At 46.9% G+C, this 23,924-nt stretch overlaps 1 protein-coding gene across 3 annotated transcripts in view; it reads right to left on the bottom strand.

The window, feature by feature from the left end:
- The window catches only part of plekha6 (pleckstrin homology domain containing, family A member 6), a 368,857-nt gene extending 346,111 nt beyond the window's left edge, over nt 1-22,746 (bottom strand). Inside the window, exons 1-3 of one of the 3 annotated variants that reach the window (XM_078242061.1) lie at nt 18,271-18,423; nt 18,066-18,142; nt 17,894-17,951 (exon numbers count right to left, since the gene is read on the bottom strand). In XM_078242061.1, the coding sequence (XP_078098187.1) occupies nt 17,894-17,951; nt 18,066-18,142; nt 18,271-18,335 (200 nt within the window). In that variant the 5' untranslated portion in view covers nt 18,336-18,423. Of the gene's footprint in view, nt 1-17,893; nt 17,952-18,065; nt 18,143-18,270; nt 18,424-22,741 lie in introns of those variants that run through there. The other 2 variants (XM_078242062.1, XM_078242064.1) reach the window with 2 other exon arrangements.
- Between the last annotated feature and the right edge of the window lie 1,178 nt (nt 22,747-23,924).

Here is a 23,924-nt window from a genome sequence, read left to right as displayed (position 1 = left end):
GAGTGGAAAGAATGAAGGGAAGATAAATTGTAAGTAAAAGGAAGAAAATGGCAAAGGAAAAATGCAAGAGAAAAACCAAAGAGAAAGCGATAGAGAAAAACAGAGAGACACTGAGTGATGAAACTTGCTTCTTCCCCAGTTGCTGCAGCACTAACAGTGACTCTGGCAATAAATACAGGCTAATGCGGGGGATTAAAAGTCATTTGTCCATAACTTATCACAGAATGGCAATGTTAAAAAGACAGATGTGTCAAACAGATGTTTCATTGCACCTCATTATAGCACTGATGGTTATAAACGTTCCATTAGCACTCTGATTCCCATCACCGACACTCCGAGTTATTTCCCATCACCATTTATTTTATACACTTAAGAGAATGCTCGTAAATTGCTAACATTGGCATTCCTGTGGCCCTCTGAAACCCAAACAATAAATAAAGATACGCCGGAGAAAATAGCACCCGTATTTTAAAGGCCTCTAAGATGTATGCTTAAAATTCCAAGTCACAGACGGCAAGTCAAATGAAGAGTGCTTGAAATCCCAATAGCAGAAAGAACTCTTAAAAACGGGAAATCCCCAGAAAAGAAAATGTCAGTATTTTGGCTGGCCATTTGATCGGAGCTGATAAACTGCGGCGAACTCTGCTCGAGGTCAAAGTGGAGAGGGCAGCAGAAACAGGGCTCGGCCTAGGAGTGGCTGGTTGACAGACATCACTGAACGATTGCAGATGGGCTACAGCGGATGTGCGAGGCTGGGGCAAGGCAGACAGGGGGCGACCTCCCGGCAGGGGTAGCTACAAGCAGGATAGGAGGAGGAGAGAATGGGAGAATGTTAAAACTCCCATCCCCATTTTCAAATCCCTGCAATCACCTCCGGCCCCACAACCCTCTGCGCTCCTCCAATTCCGACCTTCCGCACATCCCCGAATTGCATCCCCCTCCACGACCAATGCCTTCAGGGACTGAGCTCCAGAATTCCCTTCCTGAACCTCTTCACTTCGAAATCGCTCTCCCTCTCTCTTCTCCTTTAAGATACTCCTTAAAACCTTATCTCTTTGACCAAGCTTTTGGTCACCTGACCTATCAGCCTATCATGTGGCTTAGCGTCATGTTTGATTTGATAATGGTCCTGTGATGGACGTTTGGACGTGATAAAAGGGCTGGCGGTGATTTTCTGGCCCTGTTCGTGGCCAATGCAAATTCCGTCACGGTCAGAAACTCTCGCGAGAGGGCCATGATGAGACTTGTACCAGGGAGATCTCAAAATGAGACTGTGCCTCCCTCCTCCCATTGGCGACACCATCAGGTTGATGCCCAGCGAGAGTGTGAACCTCATTACCATGGATTAATGTTAATTCAACTACCCAAAAACAGCTGACTTCCCCCTTGGCTGTCTGGTCCCCATCACACTGGCGGGAATCACCACTGGGCTCCAGAAAATGCAAAACCAGTCATGATGACCCAGCCGGGCACTCAGAGGTAAGTGTAGCCTTGGCACTGCGCCCCCTTCCCCCAGCATCCTGGCAGTGCCAACCTGACACTGCCAGGGGGAGGGGCTTATAGGGGCAGGGCCTATGGAAAACCCGATAGCAGCGGTTTGCTGAATGGGGGGGTGTGGGGGCTGTCAGTGCCCCAATGCCACCAATGAGGGGTGGGGGGGCGGGGGGAGGGAACTGCCGATGCCCTGATGCTGGCAATTGGGGGGGGGGGGGGTGCCAATGCCCCAATGCTGACAAAGAGGGGGGTGCCAATGCCCTGATGCTGGCAGTTAGGGGGGTGCCAATGCCCCAATGCTGACAAAGAGGGGGGTGCCAATGCCCTGATGCTGGCAATTAGGGGGGTGCCAATGCCCCAGTGCTGACAAAGAGGGGGGTGCCAATGCCCCAATGCTGACAAAGAGGGGGTGCCAATGCCCCAATGCTGACAAAGAGGGGGGTGCCAATGACCTGATGCTGGCAATTAGGGGGGTGCCAATGCCCTGATGCTGGCAATTAGGGGGGTGCCAATGTCCCAATGCTGACAAAGAGGGGGGTGCCAATGCCCTGATGCTGGCAATTAGGGGGGTGCCAATGCCCCAGTGCTGACAAAGAGGGGGGTGCCAATGCCCCAATGCTGACAAAGAGGGGGGTGCCAATGCCCCAATGCTGACAAAGAGGGGGGTGCCAATGACCTGATGCTGGCAATTAGGGGGGTGCCAATGCCCCAGTGCTGACAAAGAGGGGGGTGCCAATGCCCTGATGCTGGTGATTGCGGGGGTCTTTAACGTTAATTTGACATTGGGACACCCGTTGAAAAAAGCGCTCCAACCTCCATGCAGTCAGTCTTGCCAGCATCCTTGGACCCCACCCTTCACAATGATGGTGCAACGCACCCCCCCCCCCGCCCCCCCCCCCCCCCGCCCCCAACTCTCCCCCCCACTTTAAAATGACAAAATGCCATAAGATCTGGCGCCGAAACGTGCTGGTTTCTCTGGGGATTGACACGCCGGTTTTCAGTCAGAACCTGTTGCCATTCTTTGGGAAAATTTCACCCGCTGTATCAGTTGAAAGCTGGTGTTGAGAAAGACCACAAATCCCATCATGATGTTATCCATCAGACAATTATCAGAAAATGCACGCGGAGGGAATTGGCATTGAGCACACAGAGCGGGGGAGGAAAAGCAGACACACTGAGAAACCACAAAAATTCAAACACCAAATTATTTCACTTTAACGTGACGCTGATCGGCTTTTGGGAAAAGAAGGATTTGAGTCGCCGGCCTGTTAGTTGGCAAACAAACTCAGTTAACTCCACACAGCCACCTGGGAAGACCCCAGTGTGTGTGCTTGAAATGAGTGCCACCCTAAAACTCCCACTGCGGTGTAAATTGCTCACATCCCTGCTGCTATCAGTCAGATGGCTTTGACTTAGGCAAGGCTTGTATGCTAATATCGGACTCTAATACAGACTATCACATACCAGGAAATTACAGCATCATTCCTGGACTGCTTGCCAGATCGGTGTCATTATGAACTCCTCGAGGTCTAAGCTACTGATTCATCCGTAGGAGTGGTCTATTTAGGATGGAGATGAGGAGACATTTCTTCACTCAAAAGCTGGTGGAATAGTTTAGTAAGAAGTTTAACAACACCAGGTTAAAGTCCAACAGGTTTATTTGGTAGCAAAAGCCACACAAGCTTTCGGAGCTCCAAGCCCCTTCTTCAGGTGAGTGGGAATTCTGTTCACAAACAGGGCATATAAAGACACAGACTCAATTTACATGAATAATGGTTGGAATGCGAGAATACTTACAACTAATCAAGTCTTTAAGAAACAAAACAACGTGAGTGGAGAGAACATCAAGACAGGCTAAAAAGATGTGTATTGTCTCCAGACAAGACAGCCAGTGAAACTCTGTGGGGGTTACAAATAGTGTGACATGAACCCAATATCCCGGTTGAGGCCGTCCAGAAACTGATAGCCACGTTCCGCACACACGAGGACGGCCTCAACCGGGATATTGGGTTCATGTCACACTATTTGTAACCCCCACAGTTGCCCAGACCTGCAGAGTTTCACTGGCTGTCTTGTCTGGAGACAATACACATCTTTTTAGCCTGTCTTGATGTTCTCTCCACTCACGTTGTTTTGTTTCTTAAAGACTTGATTAGTTGTAAGTATTCGCATTCCAACCATTATTCATGTAAATTGAGTTTGTGTCTTTATATGCTCTGTTTGTGAACAGAATTCCCACTCACCTGAAGAAGGGGCTTGGAGCTCCGAAAGCTTGTGTGGCTTTTGCTACCAAATAAACCTGTTGGACTTTAACCTGGTGTTGTTAAACCTCTTACTGTGTTTACCCCAGTCCAACGCCGGCATCTCCACATCAGGAATAGTTTAGCCCAGTGGGCTGTGGTTGCGCACTCACTGAGTATATTCAAGACGGAGAGGTGGACACTCGAAATCACTGGGCACTTAAATAGGGCAGGAAACTGGGAGCTCTGCTGGAAGATCACCCATGGTCTCATTGGTGGTCCAAGCTCAAGGGGCCGAATGGCCTACACCTGCTTCTATTTTTTATGCGGACCACATACAAGACAAACTCGCTTTACTCGGGATGCTCTCTGAAGTGACATCCATCCGATCAGGGCCGAATTCTCTGGCTGTTCACGCCCCGCTGCAAGTGAGGATGGAGAACTTGGCGCTCAGCCAAGTATTCAGCGGGACCGGAAAATCGGCGTGAACGGTTGGAGAATTCCAGCGTATCCAGACCGTGTGCTCGTTACAGCTCATTCAGGGAGTGAACTGTAAAACACACACTCCTACCAGTGAAGCAATTCAGCCCTGATCAGATGGATATGGGATGGGGGGGGAGGCGAGGTGGATTCTCCCAGCCCGCTGCGCTGCTCGAGCAGCACAACAGGCTGGGAGATTGTAATGATTTTAATCAGCAACTGAGGTTGGCTTGCTTGAATATGAGCTCCCTGATTAAGGATCAAATTGATGGTCCAAACAGGGAGCCCCATACTCTGTATTTAAACAGGAGTGTCAGTTCCTCTGGCGCTCCGGATGGAGACTGCAGACTGAGAGCACTCTGCATAGTGTTGTTGGATCTTGTAAATAAGGGAGTTTCGGTGAAGGGACTTCCGCCTCTGGGGACTTATTACAGAGACATTAGCGGAGGTCATTTAGCAGGCTCCCCGCTGGCCTCCACAGCCTCCGCACGTTTCCGGTTCCAAGTTTACTGGAGTAATCTGCCCAGCGCCAGAAATCAGAGTGTGGGAGATTCATTCTGAAAATCATCGGGAGTTACTCCAGTTTTCACGCGGATTCGGCACTTAATATTGTTTGGGAGAATCGTCCCCATCATTTCGGAGACCATTCCGAGCAAAGCTATTTTGGTCTTGGATGCGATCTGCATAAAAAACAGTAGGAGGTGTAGGCCACTCAGCAGGACACAAAGAGACTTTTTAAAAATTCCGTAATAAAATCTTTGGCTCCCTGAATTTTGACAATCGCATCTCTGTTTTGTCCTAGTTTGCTCTTTCACGCTAGCAATGACTCAGGGGAGCTTTAATGATGCAAGAGCACACTCCGGTGGTGGAAGATATTACTGCAGAAAAATCCAATGAGAAAGAAAGAGCGAGAGGGCATGATGAAGCATTTTTGAAGTGTAGAAGAAATGAAGCAGCTGATTTGAGTTCAGCAAGACCAAGCTTCATCTTTGGTTAGTCTAACATAGAATAGAACCATAGAATCCCTACAGTGCAGAAGGAGGCCATCCGGCCCATCGAGCCTGCACCGATCACAATCCCACCCAGGCCCTATCCCCGTAACCCCACATATTGACCCCATGAATCCCTCTAACCTATACATCGCAGGACCCTAAGGGGCAATTTAGCATGGCCAATCAACCTAACCCGCACATCTTTGGTCTGTGGGAGGAAACCGGAGCACCCGGAGGAAACCCACGCAGACACGGGGAGAATGTGCAAACTCCACACAGACAGTGACCCGAGGCTGGGAATCGAACCCTGGCGCTGTGAGGCAGCAGTGCTAACCACTATGCCACCATGCTGCTCAAATTTCACCATCTGCTATGGTGGGATTTGAACCTTGGTCCCCAGAGCATTACGCAGCGTCTTTAGATTACTAGTCCAGTGACAATACCACTACGCCACTGCCTCCAATACTTAAAATGCATGCTAGATAGTTCCAGAATCCCTGTACCATCTGGCTGGTTTCACCCTCTGGACCACAATACTCATCTCATTAGCTCAGAATCATACACGTGATAAACAGCCCAACACACTGGAACAGCCTTTTGTGAGGGGAAGGCTGACTAAAATGTCCCTTTTACATCTAAACCTTCATGTGCTTTATGCCTCAGAGATATGCAGAGATGACACACTCCAGGTTCTCTCTAAGAGGTGTTCTATTCAACACTTTTAGATCTCTGCTTGCAAGCTTACAGTTACTAGCCGACAGTTCTGTTTCTCTTTCTCCAAGTAATCGCACCCAGGCACGAGTAATCACACACTGAGGCACACAATCAAACACCGGACACTTGAACATATGGGCGGCACGGTAGCACACAGTGGTTAGCACTGCTGCTTCACAGCTCCAGGGACCTGAGTTCGATTCCCGGCTTGGGTCACTGTTTGTGTGGAGTTTGCACGTTCTCCCCGTCTCTGCGTGGGTTTCCACTGGGTGCTCCGGTTTCTTCCCACACTCTGCAGTGTGGGAGGAATGACGTGTTGGTTAGGGTGCATTGGCCGTGCTAAATTCTCCCTCAGTGTACCCGAACAGGCGCCGGAGTGTGGCGACTAGAGGATTTTCACAGTAACTTCATTGCAATGAAGCCTACAATGCAAGCCTACTTGTGACAATAATAAATTAACATCACATAACCCCTGTGACCCTGATAATCTCTTTATGCAGCTCAGTCTCACATGGTGTTTGGTCAGGCAATCGAGAAGCAACTTGTGACTACGCTAACTTGTTGTGAGTTTCATGATCTTGGTGCCCGAAATAAACCAGCTTCAACTAATTCGGTAAATGGAATCTGTCTTCTGGAAGTAACACAAAAATAAACAACTTTCTATACTTCCCTAATCTGTCAGCCATCTTCCCTTGAACAAATAACTCCACTGTATTCGAGAAATTTAACAAAACATGTTTTCTGCAGAAGTTCATCTTTTTCCTTCACGTTGCTGAACTTCATTTGAATTGCAGGCAGCGATGGAAACGTAATATATTTCCGAAAAGTTTGAAAGTTTAAAGGTTAAAATTAAACTTAAACTGAATTGCAGGCAGCGATGGAAGCGAAATATATTTCTAAGTATCCAGAATCAGGTTTCTCACACGTTCTTAGAGTCAGAAATTGGCCACAGTTTAAAAACTTTCTGGCTTGCAAATGGAAAGTCCCCCGGTACAAAACTTGAACACTGAACATGAGGTCATGGGATCACTGCCACTTTTCGGTTACGATGTGGAGATGCCGGCGTTGGACTGGAGTGGGCACAATAAGTAGTCTCACAACACCAGGTTAAAGTCCAACAGGTTTATTTGGTAGCATGAGCTTTCGGAGCGCCGCCCCTTCATCAGGTGAGTCAAAGCTCGTGCTACCAAATAAAGCTGTAGGACTTTAACCTGGTGTTGTGAGATTACTTACTTTTAAGTTAATTTAATACCGGTGTGTATCTTCTTCGGAATCTCTGGTTCAGGTTCCGTTTGCAAGAAATAGCCGCGCTGTCGTCCGGTTCGAAAGCTATCGGCTGACAGGAAAGAGCGTGGATTAGCTTGCGAAGGTAGCGACGGAAACTATCCGTTGTCCTAGCACTCACAGCATTCTTTCAAGCAACCACTTTCTGCCACAGATTAAGCTGGGTTGGTGCCATTCGAGAGCTGCAGGGATCTGTCTCTACAGGCCCTCTGCAGATGGGGCCACCTCCCTCCTCCAGTAACAAGATTACAGTTCCACATTCACTTTGTGCGGGTATGGATTTCAGCCACAGATTTTCAAGTGTTTTTTTTAATGCATTTAAGAAGCAGGCTAAGAAATAGGAGCAAGAGTGGGCCATTCGGCCCCTCAAGCCTACTCAATAAGAACTCCAGAACATGTCTAACCTGAACTCATGTTCCTGCCATATCTCCAAATCCTACAAGTGTCCTTGTGTTCAAACATCTATTGAGCTTCAGCTTTCATGTATTCAATGACTGAACATCCCAATCACTCTTGGGTAGAGAATTCCAAAGATTCATGACTCTCTGAGTGGACAGATTTCTCCTCATCCCCGTCCCAAATGTGCAGCCCCTCATCCTGAGACTGTGAGCCCCTAATTCCAGACCCCCCAGTCGGGGGAAACAGCCTTTCAGCATCCACTCCATTATGTTAAGAATTTTATCTATTTCAGTGAGATTGCCTCTCATTCTTCTAAGTTTTCATTCTACTCAATCTCTTCTCATAAACTCAACCAGTCGCTCAGCAATTAGTCCAGAGAAGCTTAGGTTTGTTTTCATTCATTTCAAGGGCATCATTGGCTAGGCCGGCATATAATGCTCATCCCTAATTGCCCTTGAGAAGTTGGTAGATGAGCTGCCTTCTTGAACTGCTGCAGTTCATGTGGTGTAGGTACCACTGTGCGGCTGGGGGGAGTAGTTGCAGGATTTTGGCCCAGCGACAGTGAAGGAACAGCGATATATTTCCAAGTCAGGAAGGTGAGTGGCCAGGAGGGGAACTTGCAACTGGTGGTGTTCCCATGTATCTGTTTCCCTTGTCCTTCTAGATGGTAAGAAGTTTAACAACACCAGGTTAAAGTCCAACAGGTTTATTTGGTAGCAAAAGCCACGCAAGCTTTCGGAGCCTTAAGCCCCTTCTTCAGGTGAATGGCCTGAAGAAGGGGCTTAAGGCTCCGAAAGCTTGTGTGGCTTTTGCTACCAAATAAACCTGTTGGACTTTAACCTGGTATTGTTAAACTTCTTACTGTGTTCGCCCCAGTCCAACGCCGGCATCTCCACATCACTTCTAGATGGTAGCAGTCATGGGTTTGGGAGATGCTGTCAAAGGAGTCTTGGTGAGTTTCTGCGGTGCATCTTGTAGAGGGTACATACCGTTGCCACTGTCTTTCGGTGGCGGAGGGAGTGAATGTTTGTAAATGGGATGACAATCAAGCGGGGCTGCTTTGTCCTGGATGGTGTAGAGCTTTTTATGTGCTGTTGGAGCTGCACTCATCCAGGCAAGTGGAGAGTATTCCATCACACTCCAGACCAGAGGCTTGTAGATGATGGAGAGGCTTTGGGGAGTCAGGTGGTGAGTTACTCACTGCAGTTCTTCTAGCCTCTGACCCACTCTTATTGCCACAGTTTTTAAATGACTGACCCAGTTCAGTTTCTGATAAATGGTAACCCCCCAGGATGTTAATAGTGGCCGATTCAGTGATGGTAATGCCATTGAATGTCAAGAGGCAATGGCTACATTCTCTCTTGTTGGAGATGGTCATTGCCCGGCACTTGTGTGGTGTGAATGTTACTTGCTACTCATCAGCCCAAGCCTGGATATCGAATTGGTCCCGTTGCATTTGGACATGGACTGCTGAGGAGTATCTGAGGAGTCACAAATGGTGCTGAACATCATACAGTCATCAGGGAACATCCCCACTTTTGACCTTACGATGAAAAGAAGGTCATTGATGAAGCAGCTGAAGATGGTTGGGTCTAAGACACTATCCTGAGGGACTCCTGCAGTGATGTCCTGGAGCTGAGATGATTGACCTCCAAGAACCTCAACCATCTTCCTTTGTGCCAGGTGTGACTCCAACCAGCAGAGTGGTTTCCCCCTGATTCCCATTGACTTCAGTTTTGCTCGGGCACCTTGATGCCACACTTGGCCCATATGCAGCCTTGATGTCAAGGAGAGTCACTCTCACATGCACGGAAACTTTGCACAATGTAGTCTCGTCAGAGCAGCAAGGTTTTATTTTATACACAAGACCTCTTGCATTTTTCTTTCGAATTGCTTAATGTACCTGCATGTTAACATGTTAGGCACTCAGTCAACTCACCACAGCAGCATGTACACCCCCAGGCACCCCACCACAGAACATGCCTCATACCCACACTTGAGTTTATGCCCTTATGACCTTCCTCCTGCACTGTGCATGCAGTGTGCGGAACATCAATCTTCAATTCCTAAAGATGACAGGATAATCCTGGCGGATTGACAACCCTCACACATATCAGTATACCCCTCCAAAGCCTACTCTCGCATACGGCACTTCCAAATTCCTCTGAAATTCCCAATCTATTCCAAAGAACCACAGAATCCCCACGGTGGCGAAAGAGGTCATTCGGCCCATCGAGTCTGCCACTGACTCTCTGAAAGAGCATCCCACCCAGGCCCTCTCCTCCACTCTTGCCCCATGACCCCGCTCACTGAGCATGGCCAATCCACCCAACCCGCACATCTTTGGAGCGTGGGAGGAAACCGGAGCACCCGGCGGAAACCCGCGCAGACACGGGGAGAATGTGCAAACTCCACACAAACAGCCACCCGAGGCCGGAATTGAACCCAGCTCCCTGGCGCTGTGAGGCAGCAGTGCTAACCATTGTGCCACCGTGCCGTCCTATTCCTGGAAACAAGTTCCCCAAAATCTGATTTTAAAAGCAAATACTAAATATCATAACTCTTTTTTCAAAAAAAAAAGCACCACAAAAATCCCATCTGACTAACTTCAGGAGTGACCGACCATTATCATCGCTTCAATTCTGGCCTCTTGCACATCCAGATTTTAATCGCTCCATCATTGGCATCCATGCCTTTACCCATCTGGGCCCCGAGCTCTGGAATTCCCTCCCTAAACCTCTCTATTGCACTTTCCTCCTTTAAGATGCTCCTTAAGACCCACCTATCCTTATATGACTCAATGTCAAATTTTGTTCAATAAAACATCCAGAGGGTGCCCTGGGCAACTCTCCTTCATTGAAAAGCACTGTAGAAATGCAAGTTTTTATTATCACCCCTTAAGAGAATTTCATACCTAACCGTCTGTATCACTGTAATAAGTCTGCGGAGGCAGAAGTTCCTTCACCAAAATCCCTTTATTTACAAACTCTAACAGCAGTACACAGAGTGCTCGCAGTCAGCAGTCTACCTTCGGGAGTGCCAGAGGAACTGACACGCCCGGTTTAGTACAAGGCAAAGACTCCCTGATTGGCCCATCAATTGGATCCTTAATCAGGGAGTTCATACTCCAATAGGCCAGCCTCAATCATAGAATCACTACAGTACAGAAGGAGGCCATTTTGGCCCATCGAGTCTTCACTGACCACAATCCCACCCCAGGCCCTATTCCCATAACCCTAGACATTTACCCTGCTAATCCCCCAGACACTAGGGTCAATTTAGCATGGCCAATCAACCTAACCCGCACATCTTAGGATCGATGGCCTGATTGAAGTCATTACAATCACACAGAGGTCTGATCAGTCTAAGCCCCGGCAACCTTTCAATCCCGTCTGACGTGATTCAAAACAAACCTGTTTCCTCCGCTAAAAAAACCCACATGGTCAAAATACCATGAAATGCCCTTCAGACCTCAAACTGCACGGAGCAGACAACATACTTGGAGTTCCTGCTACTCCCCACCCCCACCCATTGCCATAAAATTAGGTCCTTTGGGCATGGTGAACTCACTACCGGTTTACGATCCATGACATGTTTGCACTTAATCAACTTTTTATTACCTCCTCGTTGGAAACAACACCAATAAGCACTCCTCGCCCTCTTCAGTGTCCCAGCCCTCAAACAGGACACTGATCCCGTGTGCCAAGCGCTAACGTCCAACTTGCCAAGCACCATGAGACAAAATGTACACTGACTTTATTACTGATGTGCTTTTGTTTTGAGGAATTTTGAAACCGTGGCTACAACAGTGCAGAGTAGAAGATGAACATTATTTTTATGGCACTCCACGCCGGTTTTCAAAAGTTTTAAAACTTAAAGTTTATTTATTAGTCACAAGTAAGGCTTACATTAACACTGCAATGAAGTTAGTGTGAAATTCCCCTAGTCCGGCGCCTGTTCGGGTCAATGCACCCTAACCAGCACATCTTTCAGAGTGTGGGAGGAAACCGGAGGAAACCCACACGGACACGGGGAGAACGTGCAAATTCCACACAGACAGTGACCCAAGCCAGGAATCGAACCCGGGTCCCTGGCGCTATCAAGCAGCAACGCTAGCCACTGTGCCACCGTGCCGCCCCTGCGATTATAAAAATTATAAAATTATTAAAATTATAAATCAGCGATTATAAAATCAAACCCCATAAATAGATGCCACACATTTTACTCAAATATTGAAATATAGCAAGATATGCAGCACAGAGAAAAAGGTCATTTAGCTCAGCGTGTCGTGCTAGCTGCTATCCAGTTGAATCTCAATATTCTGGAGGCTATAGCACCTCAAGTGCATATCCATGTTTTTTTTTAAAAAATGACGACAGTTTCTGCCTCCACCAACCTTTTAGGCAGTGAATTTAAAATCCCAACCACCTTCTGGGAGTTGCTGATCGTGCCGAGGATTGTCAGAGGATACAACAGGATTTGGACAGACTGGAGACTTGGGCACAGAAATGGCGGACGGAGTTTAATCCGGACAAATACGAAGTGATGCATTTTGGAGGATCAAATTTAGGTGTGAATTATGCTGTAAATGGCAGAACCCAAAGGTGAAAGTGTCAATTACAAGGGGGCACAGGTTCAAGGTGAGAGGGGGGAAAGCTTCAGGGAGATGTGCAGGGGAGGTTTTTCACACCGAGAGTGGTGGGTGCCTGGAACGCGCTGCCAGAGGAGGTGGTGGAAGCAGGCACATTAGCAACATTTAAGAGGCATCAGATTAATGGATGCATGAATAGGGATTAGAGGGATACGGACAGAGTAAGGGCAGAAGTTTTTTTTTATTTAGGACATCAATGATCAGCGCAGGCTCAGAGGGCTGAAGGGCCTGTTCCTGTGCTGCACTTTTCTTTGTTCTTCGGATGAAAAAGTTTCTCCTCAAATCCCCTCTAATGCTTCCACCAATTAGTTAAATCTATGACCTCTGGTTATTTAGCTGAGTAAATCCTTCCGGTTCACTCTTTCTGGGCCCTTCACAATTTCGGACACTTTCAATTGAATCTCCCCCTCAGCTTTCTCTGTTCCAAAGCCTCTCAAAATTTCCCTCATAGCTAAAATTCTTCACTTCGGTCAATGAGCCTCCTCTTTCATGGGACCATATCCTCCTGTGGTGTGGTGACCAGGACAGTACACAGTACTCTAGCTGCAGTCTAACAAGTGTTTTAAACAGTTCCAGCGTAACCTCACTGCTCTCATATTCTGTTCCTCGGCTAATAATGGAAAGTATCTCATATACCTACAAGGCCACCCCTCATCTTTCTATCCTTCTGTCTACAAGGATCGGTGCACATGTTGGTCCCACTGATCCTCCACACCTCTTAGACTGTTGCCATTTATTGTATATTCCCTTGCCCTTCTTATCATTCCCAATGCACTGCCTCACACTGTGCTTGGGGTTGAATTCAAGTCACCACTGTTCTGTCCACCCGTCCAGTCTGTTGGTACGTCCCTGCAGTCTATAGCTTCTTCCTTGCTATCCAGCGCACCAATTCTCATACCATCTGCAAATTTCTTTATCAAGCATCCTACGTTCAAGTCTAAGTCATTGATATACATCACAAACGGTAAAGAGACGCATTACTGAGCCCTGCAAAACCTAGGTGGAAACAACGTTAATTTATTAGTCACAAAAGTAGGCTTACATTCACACTGCAATGAAGTCACTGTGAAAATCCCCTAGTTGCCGCCACATTCCAGCGCCTGTTCGGGTACACTGAGGGAGAATTTAGCATGGCCAATTCGCCCTAACAGCACGTCTTTTGGTTTGTGGTAGGAAACCGGAGCACCCGGAGGAAATCCCACGCAGACACGGGGAGAACGTGCAGACTCCGCACAGACAGTGACCCAAGTCGGGAATAGAACCTGGGTCCCTGGCGCTGTGAGGCAGCAGTGCTAACCGCTGTGCCATCGTACCGCCCTCACCCTTCCCCCGCCGCCCCCAGTCACAAAAAACACCTGTCAACCATAGCTCTTCGCTTCCTGCCACTCAGCCGATTTTGGATCCAACTTGTCATTTTACTTTGGATCCCATGAACTTCTAATTTATTGATAGTTGAACCTTGCAAAAAGCCTTGCTAAAATCCTGGTGGACTATGTCAAACAAGCTGCCCTAATCGACCCTCCTCAAAACAAAAACTTGGTGCATGCAGGAGAGATTCAGATTCCCTTGTTTATGCGACAAATCCAAATTAAATGGTTCCTCCAGGGAAAGAGCGCTGCTTAGACCTAAATTATAACATTAATTAGGAAAGGTAAATTATAGGATTGTCCCTCTCTGCGCCTGTCTCTGTCTGGTTCAGATTACAAAATTGGCATTTTACTATTGCAGCCTATAAATAGTTTCGAAGTTTCACAATCTTCCCATGTGGCACTCTTGTCGATCTCAGTGAGTGTGTCAAGAAATGAATGCAATAAACCAGAAATTATGGTTGGAATGACTAGCGTGCAAAGGCTGCTGTTGACATGCAATTGCTTTATCTATTTCCACAGAAACATAACCCATTAAGTATGTTTTTTTCCAAGCTGCTGATTAGACACTCGAAACAAGTCGACTCGTGCACCAGGAATAAGACCACGTTCCGCCCCCTCGCACCCTCCCCAATTTAAAATGGAAACATTCTTGATAACACAGCAACTCGGCTCCTACTAGTCTACACAGCCAGAAGCTAAAACCATCAGGAGATACTTGATAGCAAATCCCACTAAAGTACCACAGAGATGGAAACAGAGGAAGAGGAGGCCATTCAGCCCCTCATGCCTGTTCCGCCACGCAATTAGATCGCGGCTGGTCTGCAATTCACCTCCATCAACCCACCTGTATTGTTTTCAATTGATTCATAGAATGCGATTGTCACTGACTAAGCCAAGCATTTATTGCCCATTCCTAATTGCCCTTCAGAAGATAGTGGGGAGCCACCTTCTTCGGGCGGCACGGTGGGACAGCACTGCTACCTTACCGCGCCAGGGACCCGGGTTCAATTCTCAGCTTGGGTCACTGTCTGTGTGGAGTTTGCACATTCTCCTCGTGTCTACGTGGGTTTCCTCCAGGTGCTCCGGTTTCCTCTCACAGTCCAAAGATGTGCGCGTTAGGTGGATTGGCCATGCTAAAATTGCCCCTTAGTGTCAGGGGCACTAGCTAGGGTAAATGCATAGGGTTATGGGGATAGGGGCTGGGTGGGATTGTGGTCGGTGCAGACTTGATGGACCGAATGGCCTTCTTTTGCACTGTAGAGATTCTATGATTCGACCGTTGTAGTCCACAGTGCATAGAGTTCCAGGATTTTGACCTAGCGACAGTGAAAAAATGACAATGCAGTTCCGAGTCAGGATGGTGAGTGACTTAGAGGGGAGCTCACAGGTTAAAGTTAAAGTTTGTTTATTAGTCACAAGCAGGCTTAACATTAACACTGCAATGAAGTTACTGTGAAAATTCCCTAATCGCCACACTCCTGTTCGGGTACATTGAGAGAAAACTTCACATGGCCAATGCACCTAACCAGCACGTCCTTTGGACTGTGGGAGGAAACCAGAGCACCCGGAGGAAACCCACACAGACACGGGGAGAATGTGCAGACTCCACACAGTGACCCAAGCCAGGAATCGAACCCAGGTCCCTGGCGCTGTGAGGCAGCAATGCTAAGCACTGTGCCACCGTGCAGCCCTTAGTGGCAATGTACCCAAATGTCTGCCACCATTGTCTCCTAGGTGGTAGTTTGCAGGCTTGGAAACCGTTGTCAAAGGAGCCTTGGTGAGTTGCGGCTGTGCATCTCGGATGTGGCATACACTGCTGCCCATGGGCGCGGTGGTGGAGAGAGTGAATGCTTAAAGTGGTGGATGAGAGTCAAGCCGGTTGCCTTGTCCTGGATGATGTCGAGCTAGTGCAGTTGGAGCTGCACTCATCCAGACAAATGGGGAGCATTCCATTGCGCTCCTGACATGTAGCTGGTGAACAGGTTTCAGGAAGTCAGGTGGGGAGTTACTCACTGCTGAATTCCCGGCCTCTGACCTGCTCTTATAACCACACACCGCAGTATTTATATAGCTGGCCCAGTTATGCTTCTGGCCAATGGAAACCCCCAGCATGTTGATAGTGGGAGATTCAGTGACAATATTGCCATTGAATATCAAAGGGAGATGATTGGACCCTCTCTTGTCGGTATTTGCCTGATTCTGTAAACCTTGAGAAGCCGAACAAAACTATTTCAGTCTCAGTTACGACATTACCAATTATCCAGCCTCAGCAGCTTTGTGGGGAAAGGAGTTCCACATGTCACAGTGCCACCTGACGTCACCCTCAAAGGGCCAAATTCCAATTGCAAGCTTCTGGACTTTCCCACTGGAAGAAGGAGTTTCTTTCTCACTCTATCTACACCTTTCATCACCTTAAACACCTTGATTAAATCGCCCTTTAATCTTCTGTACTCAAGGGAACAGAAGTCTAGTCTATGTAACCTGCATTCAGAATTTAACCCCAGTGTAAGAACTAACTAAGCTGGATCAAGAAATCGGAGTAAATTGATTGGGGGGGAAGCAAATGAAAGCTTCTTTAAAAATGTATTTTATCCGATGTAAAATTAGACACACCCAATCCATATGGACAATTCAGAGGAACGTGACCAACTGGATAGTCACAGTTGCAAATATTTCCAAATCCATTTCTGAATTGGGAAGATGGGCAGCCTTTAATTTACATTTACAAGTACAATCAGAGCTCTGTCAAATACTTCCCTGGAGTTTGATGATATTGTGGTAAAGAACTTGCCCCGGTCTACATTAACCCTGCTGCACCCAAGTTGGCTTGACTCAAATAATTCGACAAAAGGGATTGAAAACCTCCAAATAAATTGATGATCACTCCTGAGACAATCAAAGAGGGAGGATAGGTTGGCATCAATGCGGGCAGTAATGCATCTTAAACCACCTCTCAAATCCCCAGACCACATCTCGGAGACCATCTGTCACATCAAGCAGCTGTTAAGATGTCACGATTGGCTTTAATTCCCCCAATCTACAAACTTCTTTGGACAAGACCCAAGTGCAGTCTTCAGGATTGGGCTCAACCATGATTTCCCTACAGTAAGAAGTCTCACAACACCAGGTTAAAGTCCAATCACGAGCTTTCGGAGCACTGCTCCTTCCTCAGGTGAGTCTGAGGAAGGAGCAGCGCTCCGAAAGCTCGTGCTACCAAATAAACCTTTGGACTTTAACCTGGTGTTGTGAGACTTCTTACTGTGTCCAATGCCAGCATCTCCACATCATGATTCCTCCACAGTAAAATAGCCAGCTCGAGAACACCTGGTGCCCAACAACAACTTACGCATCACCCATAACACAATAAAAGGTTCCAAAGTGCTCCGCCAGAGTTTGTAATCAAAATTAGACCCATAAGGAGATGTTAGGACAGGTGACCAAAGAGATAGGCTAAAAGAGAGGGTCTTAAATCAGGAACCAGGGAGAGAGAAGCAGATTATTTTAGGGTGGGGGAATTTCAGAGCTTGGCTCTCAAGCAACCGAAGGCATCAATTGTGGGGCATCCAATTCGGCAATGCTCAAGAGGCCAGGCAGAATGAGAGGAGTGCGGATATCTCGGGCAAGTTGTGGGGGCTGGAGGAGATTACAGAGAAAAGGAGGCCACAGAAAGATTCCAGAACAAAGCTGAGACTTTTACTGTGGAACAAGGAGGCAATGTAGGTAGCAAGCACGGGGACCGTGTATGGGACAGAGGTAGCAGAGTCTTGGATGACTCAAGTATACAGGGCACCGAATAAACTGGCAAATCAAAGTGGGAAGGTGGTCAACTCTTCCATCGAGAAAAAGATACACAAGTCTGACGTCATGTACCGACCGACTCAAGAACAGCTTCTTCCCTGCTGCCATCAGACTTTTGAATGGACCTACCTTATATTAAATTGATCTTTCTCTACACCCTAGCGGTGACTGTAACACTACATTCTGCACTCTCTTCTTTCCTTCTCCCCTATGTACTCTATGAACGGTATGCTTTGTCTGTATAGTGCGCAAGAAACAATACTTTTCACTGTGTCCCAATACATGTGACAATAATACATCAAGACAGGTAAAATAGGTAAAAGGGGAGTCAACTCTTTCCAGATATGTTAAGGGGGGGGTCACCTTTTTTTAATACAGGTAAAGAGAGAGAGAAAAAAAGTCCCAAAGGGACAAAATTCATCAGCACCAGAATGAACAAGGCTCAGGTAAAGTTCAAATACATCCACTCACTTGATGAAATATGTGGCTCCTTCAAAAGTGAAGCCTTGTTCCCACCCTCGAGGCAAATCTGCAGTTGGGAAACAACAGTAAATATACAGAAAAAGCCAAGACTCTGCTACCTGCCACCCATTCAATACCGAAAATAAGAGACAGACAGAGAATCCTTCGCTGGATTCCTTACCTGGACGACGCCTGTGGCCAGTCCGGAACGCCTGTCCTGACTTGGGCTGGATCCAACTCGTGGAACGGGTCAAATCGCTGCAAAAATATATATATTTTTAAAAATATAATAGTGTGTTTTATTGGGGAGGAGTGAAATGAAACCCGCAAAACTCCACCGCAGAGAGAAAGATTGAACAATGTAGAAACTGTAACAAGTACTCAACTCCACAAAGAAGATTCTCCCACCCCGGGTAATTCCATAATTCCAGTATTTAGGAAGGTTTTCCATTTGTCCCGGGGTCTGATTTTCACCCTCCCTGTAAGGGATGGGGAGGGGGGGGGGGGGAATCTCCTTCCTGCTTTCCTTGCGGGTTTCCCGAGGTCTCTTCCTTGTTGAGGAGATGAGTGAGTTGTCAGGATTACCGCCCCTTGCGAAGCAGGAACACATTCCCCATTCCGCCTCTCTCTCTCTCTCTCTGTGATCCAGGTTCCACTCCCCACGTTCACTGAGTCACACGGAGAAGGTGGAGTGGCTACAAAACAAATCTCCAGGATAAGTCACACTGTGAAAGCAGAGACAACCCCTGTAACAACCCACGTTCGCTGTACCAACTCAATGCAATCAAATCAACAGACAGTATTATTCCAATGCCCATGGGTTATCTTTTTCCTCTCCTCCACTCTCTGCCTGGGGTAATATTTATCCCTCATCTTCCACCCGTTTAAAATAATTAGGCCACTTGGCCATTTTCACACCGCTCTTTGTGGGATCTTCCTTTGCACAGTTTGGCTGCCGAGTTTCCTACTTTACAGCAGTCTTGCTTTCCTTTTTATTCTACTTTTATCACACTGCTTTTTTTGTGTGGGATCTTCCTTTGCACAAATTGGTTACCGAGTTTCCTACTACACAGCAGTTCTATTTGACTTTTCATTTTACTTAGCCGGTTAGCCTCACCCCTGTGCTGGGGAAGTGGCTGGAATCAATCATTAAGGAGATGACGGAGCATTTGGAAAGACAATAGCTCAATCCGCCATTGTCAGCATGGTTTTACAAAGGGTAAGTCATCATAGAATCCCTACAGCGCAGAAGGAGGCCATTCGGCCCATCGAGTCTGCACTGACCACAATCGCATTCAGGCCCTATTCCCATAAACCCCACATATTTACCCTAGCTAGTCCCCCTGACACTAGGGTCAATTTAGCATGGCCAGTTAAACTAAGCTGCACATCTTTGGACTGTGGGAGGAAACCAGAGCTCCGGAGGAAACCCACACAGACACGGGGAGAATGTGCAAACTCCGCACAGAGAGTGACCAGAGGCGGGAATTGAACCCGGGTCCCTGGTGCTGTGAGGCAGCAGTGTTAGCCACTGCACCACCGTGCCCTTTGTCATGTTTGACAAACTTGCTTGAGTTCTTTGAGGACATAACCAGCAAGGTGGATAGTGGGGAATTAGTGGATGTGATATATCTAGACTTCCAGAAGGCTTTTGACAAGGTGCCACATAAAAGACTAATCCAGAAGCCGAGATCGCAAGGGATTGGGGATAGAGTACTCAATTGGATTGAAGATTGGCTGACTGACAGAAAGCAGAGGGTCGGTATAAATTAATCCTTCTCTGGCTGGCGAAATGTAAAGTGGGGTGCCGCAGGGGTCAGTCCTCAGACCCCCAACTGTTTACAATCTCTAAAAATGATCTGCAAGCAGGGACAGAGTATAACATAGCAAAATTTGTGGATGATACTAAAATAGGTGGGAAAGCAGGCAGTGAAGAGGAAAGAAAGATTTTACAGATGGATATAGATAGGCTGGGAGAATGGGCTAAAATTTGGTAGATGGAGTTTAATGTGGATAAGTGTGAGGTTATCCATTTTGGCAGAAAAAATAGAATGGCAAATTATTACCCAAATGGAAAGCAGATTCAAAATGCATCTGTACAGAGGGATCTGGGTGTCTTTGTTCATGAATCACAGAAGGTCGGTATGCAGACACAGCACGTAATAAAAAAGGCAAATGGAATGTTGGCATTTATTGCAAAAGGACTGGAGTATAAAAGTAGAGAATAGTATTGGGTGTTGGTGAGACCACATCTGGAATATTGTGTCCAGTTTTGGTCTCCTTATTTGAGGAAGGATGTTGCGGCATTGGAGGCAGTTCAGAGGAGGTTCACCAGATTGATTCCGGGGATGAAAGGGTTGACGTCTGAGGAGAGATTAAACAGTTTGGGCTTGTACTCGCTGGAGTTGAGAAGGATGAGAGAGGATCTGATTGAGATAGATAAAATTTCAAAAAGGATTCATAAAGTAAATGTAGACCAAATGTTTCCTCTTAAGGGGCAATCTGGAACAAGAGGTCACAGGTATAGGTTGAGAGGCGGGAGATTTAAAACTGAGATGAGGAGGAACTACTTCTCGCAGAGAGTGGTGAATATGTGGAACTCGCTGCCCCATCGCGCGGTGGAATCTGAATCGTTGAACGGTTTCAAGAGGGAGGTAGATATATTTCCAATTTTAAAAATGGGTTAAAGAGATATGGGGAACAGGTGGGGAGGTGGATTTGAGACCAGGGAGAGATCAGTCATGATCTGATTGAATGGCGGAGCAGGCTCGAAGGGCTAAATTGCCTACTTCTGCTCCAAATTCCTTTACTTTACTTTAGTTTACTTTTATCACACTGCTTTTTGTAGGATCTTCCTGTGCACAAATTGGTCGCCAATTTTCCTATGTTACAAATGTTTCACTGTCTACTTTTATCACACTGCTGTTTGAGGGATCTTCCTGTGCACAAATTGGCTGCTGAGTTTCTACGTCACAACCCATTTCCTTCGTACCCCTCCCCTGTTTTGGGGGAGACTGGGGTGGGATTCACAGCCAACTACTAGCCATTGAAGCACCTCATAAACACTCCTCCCTTTATCAACAAGTCCTCACCTGGGATTTGAACCGAGACCTCTAGGACCAGGTGTAGATATATTATCACTGCATCTCTTTGGGTTACCATTGTATTTACACTTCAAGAGCATTTAATTGTCTGTGAACCACTGTGGGGCATCCTGAGGTCAGAAGAGGGATCTAGGAATGCTACTCTGGTCAGCAGACAGGAAACAAAGAGTAGGAATATCAGTGCTTATCATTGTGCCACCGTGCCGCCCTAATACAGGGCAGATGCAGAATAGCATGGATAAGTGTGTAGTTATCCACTCCGGTGGAGAAACAAAATGACAGAGTATTATTTAAATGGTGATAGATTGAGAAATGTCGATGTACAAAGGGACCTGGTGGTATATCTGGTACACCACTCACTGAAAGCAAGCATAAAGGTACAGCAAGTGGTTAAGAAGGCAAATGGTATGTTGTCCTTCATCGCAAGAGGACTTGAGTACAGTAGCAAGTATGTCTTGCTGCAGCTGTACAGGGCCTTAGTGAGACCACACCTGGGAGTATTGTGTGCAGTTTTGGTCTCCTTATCTAAGAAAGGATAGACTTGCCAGAGAGGGAGTGCAGAGAAGGTTCACCAGACCGATTCCTGGGATGGTAGCATTGGCAAATGAGGAGAAATTGGGTCGACTGGGCCTTTATTCACTGGAATTTAGAGGAAGGGGAGGGGATCGAATTGAAATGTATAGGATTCTGACAGGGCTGGACAGACTGGATGCAGGGATGATATTTCCTCTGGCTGGGGATTCTAGAACAGGGGGTCACAGATTCAGGATGCAGGGTAGGCCATTTAGCACTCAGATTAGGAGAAATTTCTTCAGTCAGAGGGTAGTAGATCTGTGGAATTCTCTACCACAAAAAGCTGTGGAGGCCAAATCACTGAATATATTTAAGAATGAAATAGATTCCTAGACTCTAAGGGAAGGGACATGGGGAGAAAGCTGGAGTATGACATTGAGATACAGGACCAGCCATTATCATGTTGAATGCTGGAGCAGGCTCGAAGGGCAGAATGGCCTATTCCTGCTCCTATTTTCCACGTTTCTCTCTGTTTTTGCTCTCTGATCATCTTCGCCCATTCTTTTCCCCTCTCCAGTTTGTTTTTGATTCCTCCTCACTCCCCTACTGTCCCTCCTCCATCCATCTCTTTTGTTTTGTGGAGATCTTCCTTAGCTCCACATCTCCTAACCTTTTCAGGTGTCCAGGATCCAGGATCCCCCAACACCAATCCATTCCAGCCTCTGTTTGAAATGAGTTTTATAAACCCTATTCCTGGTACCCATGATCTACCTAGAGCCATAGCTGCCTCAGTGGAAAAATTCAAACCTTTAGTTCTCACTATGAGTATTGGACAATACCAAAGTCCTCACTGCCAAGGGAGATCATCTATTCACAACTTTGCCACAATCAGATTGCAGTGATATGGTTCCATACTCATGGGCTGATTCCTGGGATGAAGGGATTATTTTTTAAGGTAGGCTGAGCAGGTTAAGTCTACACTCAATGGAATTTGGGAGAATGAGGGGTGACCGTAACATGAAATTCTCAGGGGCACTCACAGGGTGGATGCCGAGAGGCTGTTTCCCCTCATGAGGGAATCTCAAATGAGGGGGGTAGTTTAAAAATAAGGGGTTTCCCATTTAGGACTAGGATGAGGAGACATATCTCCTCGGAGGATTGTTAGTGTTTGGAATTCTCTTCCCGGAGAGCAGTGGAATTTGGGTCATTGAATATATTCAAGGATGAGATGGACATATTTTTCATCGACAAGGAGTCAAGAGTTATGGGGGAACAAGCAGGAGTGTGGCCACATCAGATCAGCCCTGACCTTACTGAAGGGCAAACTAGGATGGAGGGGCCAAATGGCCTACTCTTCATAGAATCATAGAATTCTAGAACAGGCAGGAAAGTGGAGTTATGACCACATCAGATCAGCCATGACCTTTCTAAAAGGCACAGTAAGAAGTCTCACAACACCAGGTTAAAGTCCAACAGGTTTATTTGGAGTCACAAGCTTTCGGAGCGTTGCTCCTTCATCAGGTGAGTGGAAAGGTAGGTTCACGAATACGGCATATATAGGCAAAGACACAATTGCAAGATAGTTACAGATTGGAATGTGAAGGATGGTTGGAATGCGACTCTTTGCAGGTAATCGAGTTTTTACAGGTTCACAGACAATGCGAGTGCAAAGAGGGATAATCACAGGTTAAAGAGATGCAAATTCCTAGCTTGCCTTGGCTTGAGACAATTGACACCTCTTTAACCTGTGATTAACCTTCTCTCCACTCACGCTCTCTGTACCTGTAAAGACTTGATTACCTGTAAAGACTCACATTCCAACCATTCTTCACATTCCAATCTGTAATTAAAGTTTAAAAGTTTATTTATTAGTCACAAGTAGGCTTACATTCACACTGCAATGAAGCTACTGTGCAAACCCCCTAGCCACCACACTCCGGCGCCTGTTCGGGTACACTGAGGGAGAATTTAGCATGGCCAATGCACCTAACCAGCACATCTTTTGGACTGTGGGAGGATACCGGAGCACCCGGAGGAAACCCATGCAGACACAGGGAGAACGTGCAAACCCCATACAGTGACCCAAGCCAGGAATCGAACCTGGGTCCCTGGCGCTGTGAGGCAACTATCATGTAATTGTGTCTTTGCCTATATATGCCGTGTTTGTGAACCTGCCTCTTCCCCTCACCTGATGAAGGAGCGGCGCTCCGAAAGCTCGTGACTCCAAATAAACCTGTTGGACTTTTAACCTGGTGTTGTGAGACTTCTTACTGTGCCCACCCCAGTCCAACGCCAGCATCTCCACCTCATTTCTAAAGGGCAGACTAGGCTGGAGGGGCTGAATGGTCTACTCCTGCGCCTATTTTGAATGTTTTTTTATAATGGAGCAAAGGGAAAGATGTGATTGAATTTGACATTGGACA

This window comes from Mustelus asterias, chromosome 25, assembly GCF_964213995.1.
Source record: "Mustelus asterias chromosome 25, sMusAst1.hap1.1, whole genome shotgun sequence".
Taxonomy (NCBI): Eukaryota; Metazoa; Chordata; class Chondrichthyes; order Carcharhiniformes; family Triakidae; genus Mustelus; species Mustelus asterias.
Note: the sequence above shows the minus strand (reverse complement) of the source record. Positions and strands in the feature narration are given on the sequence as shown.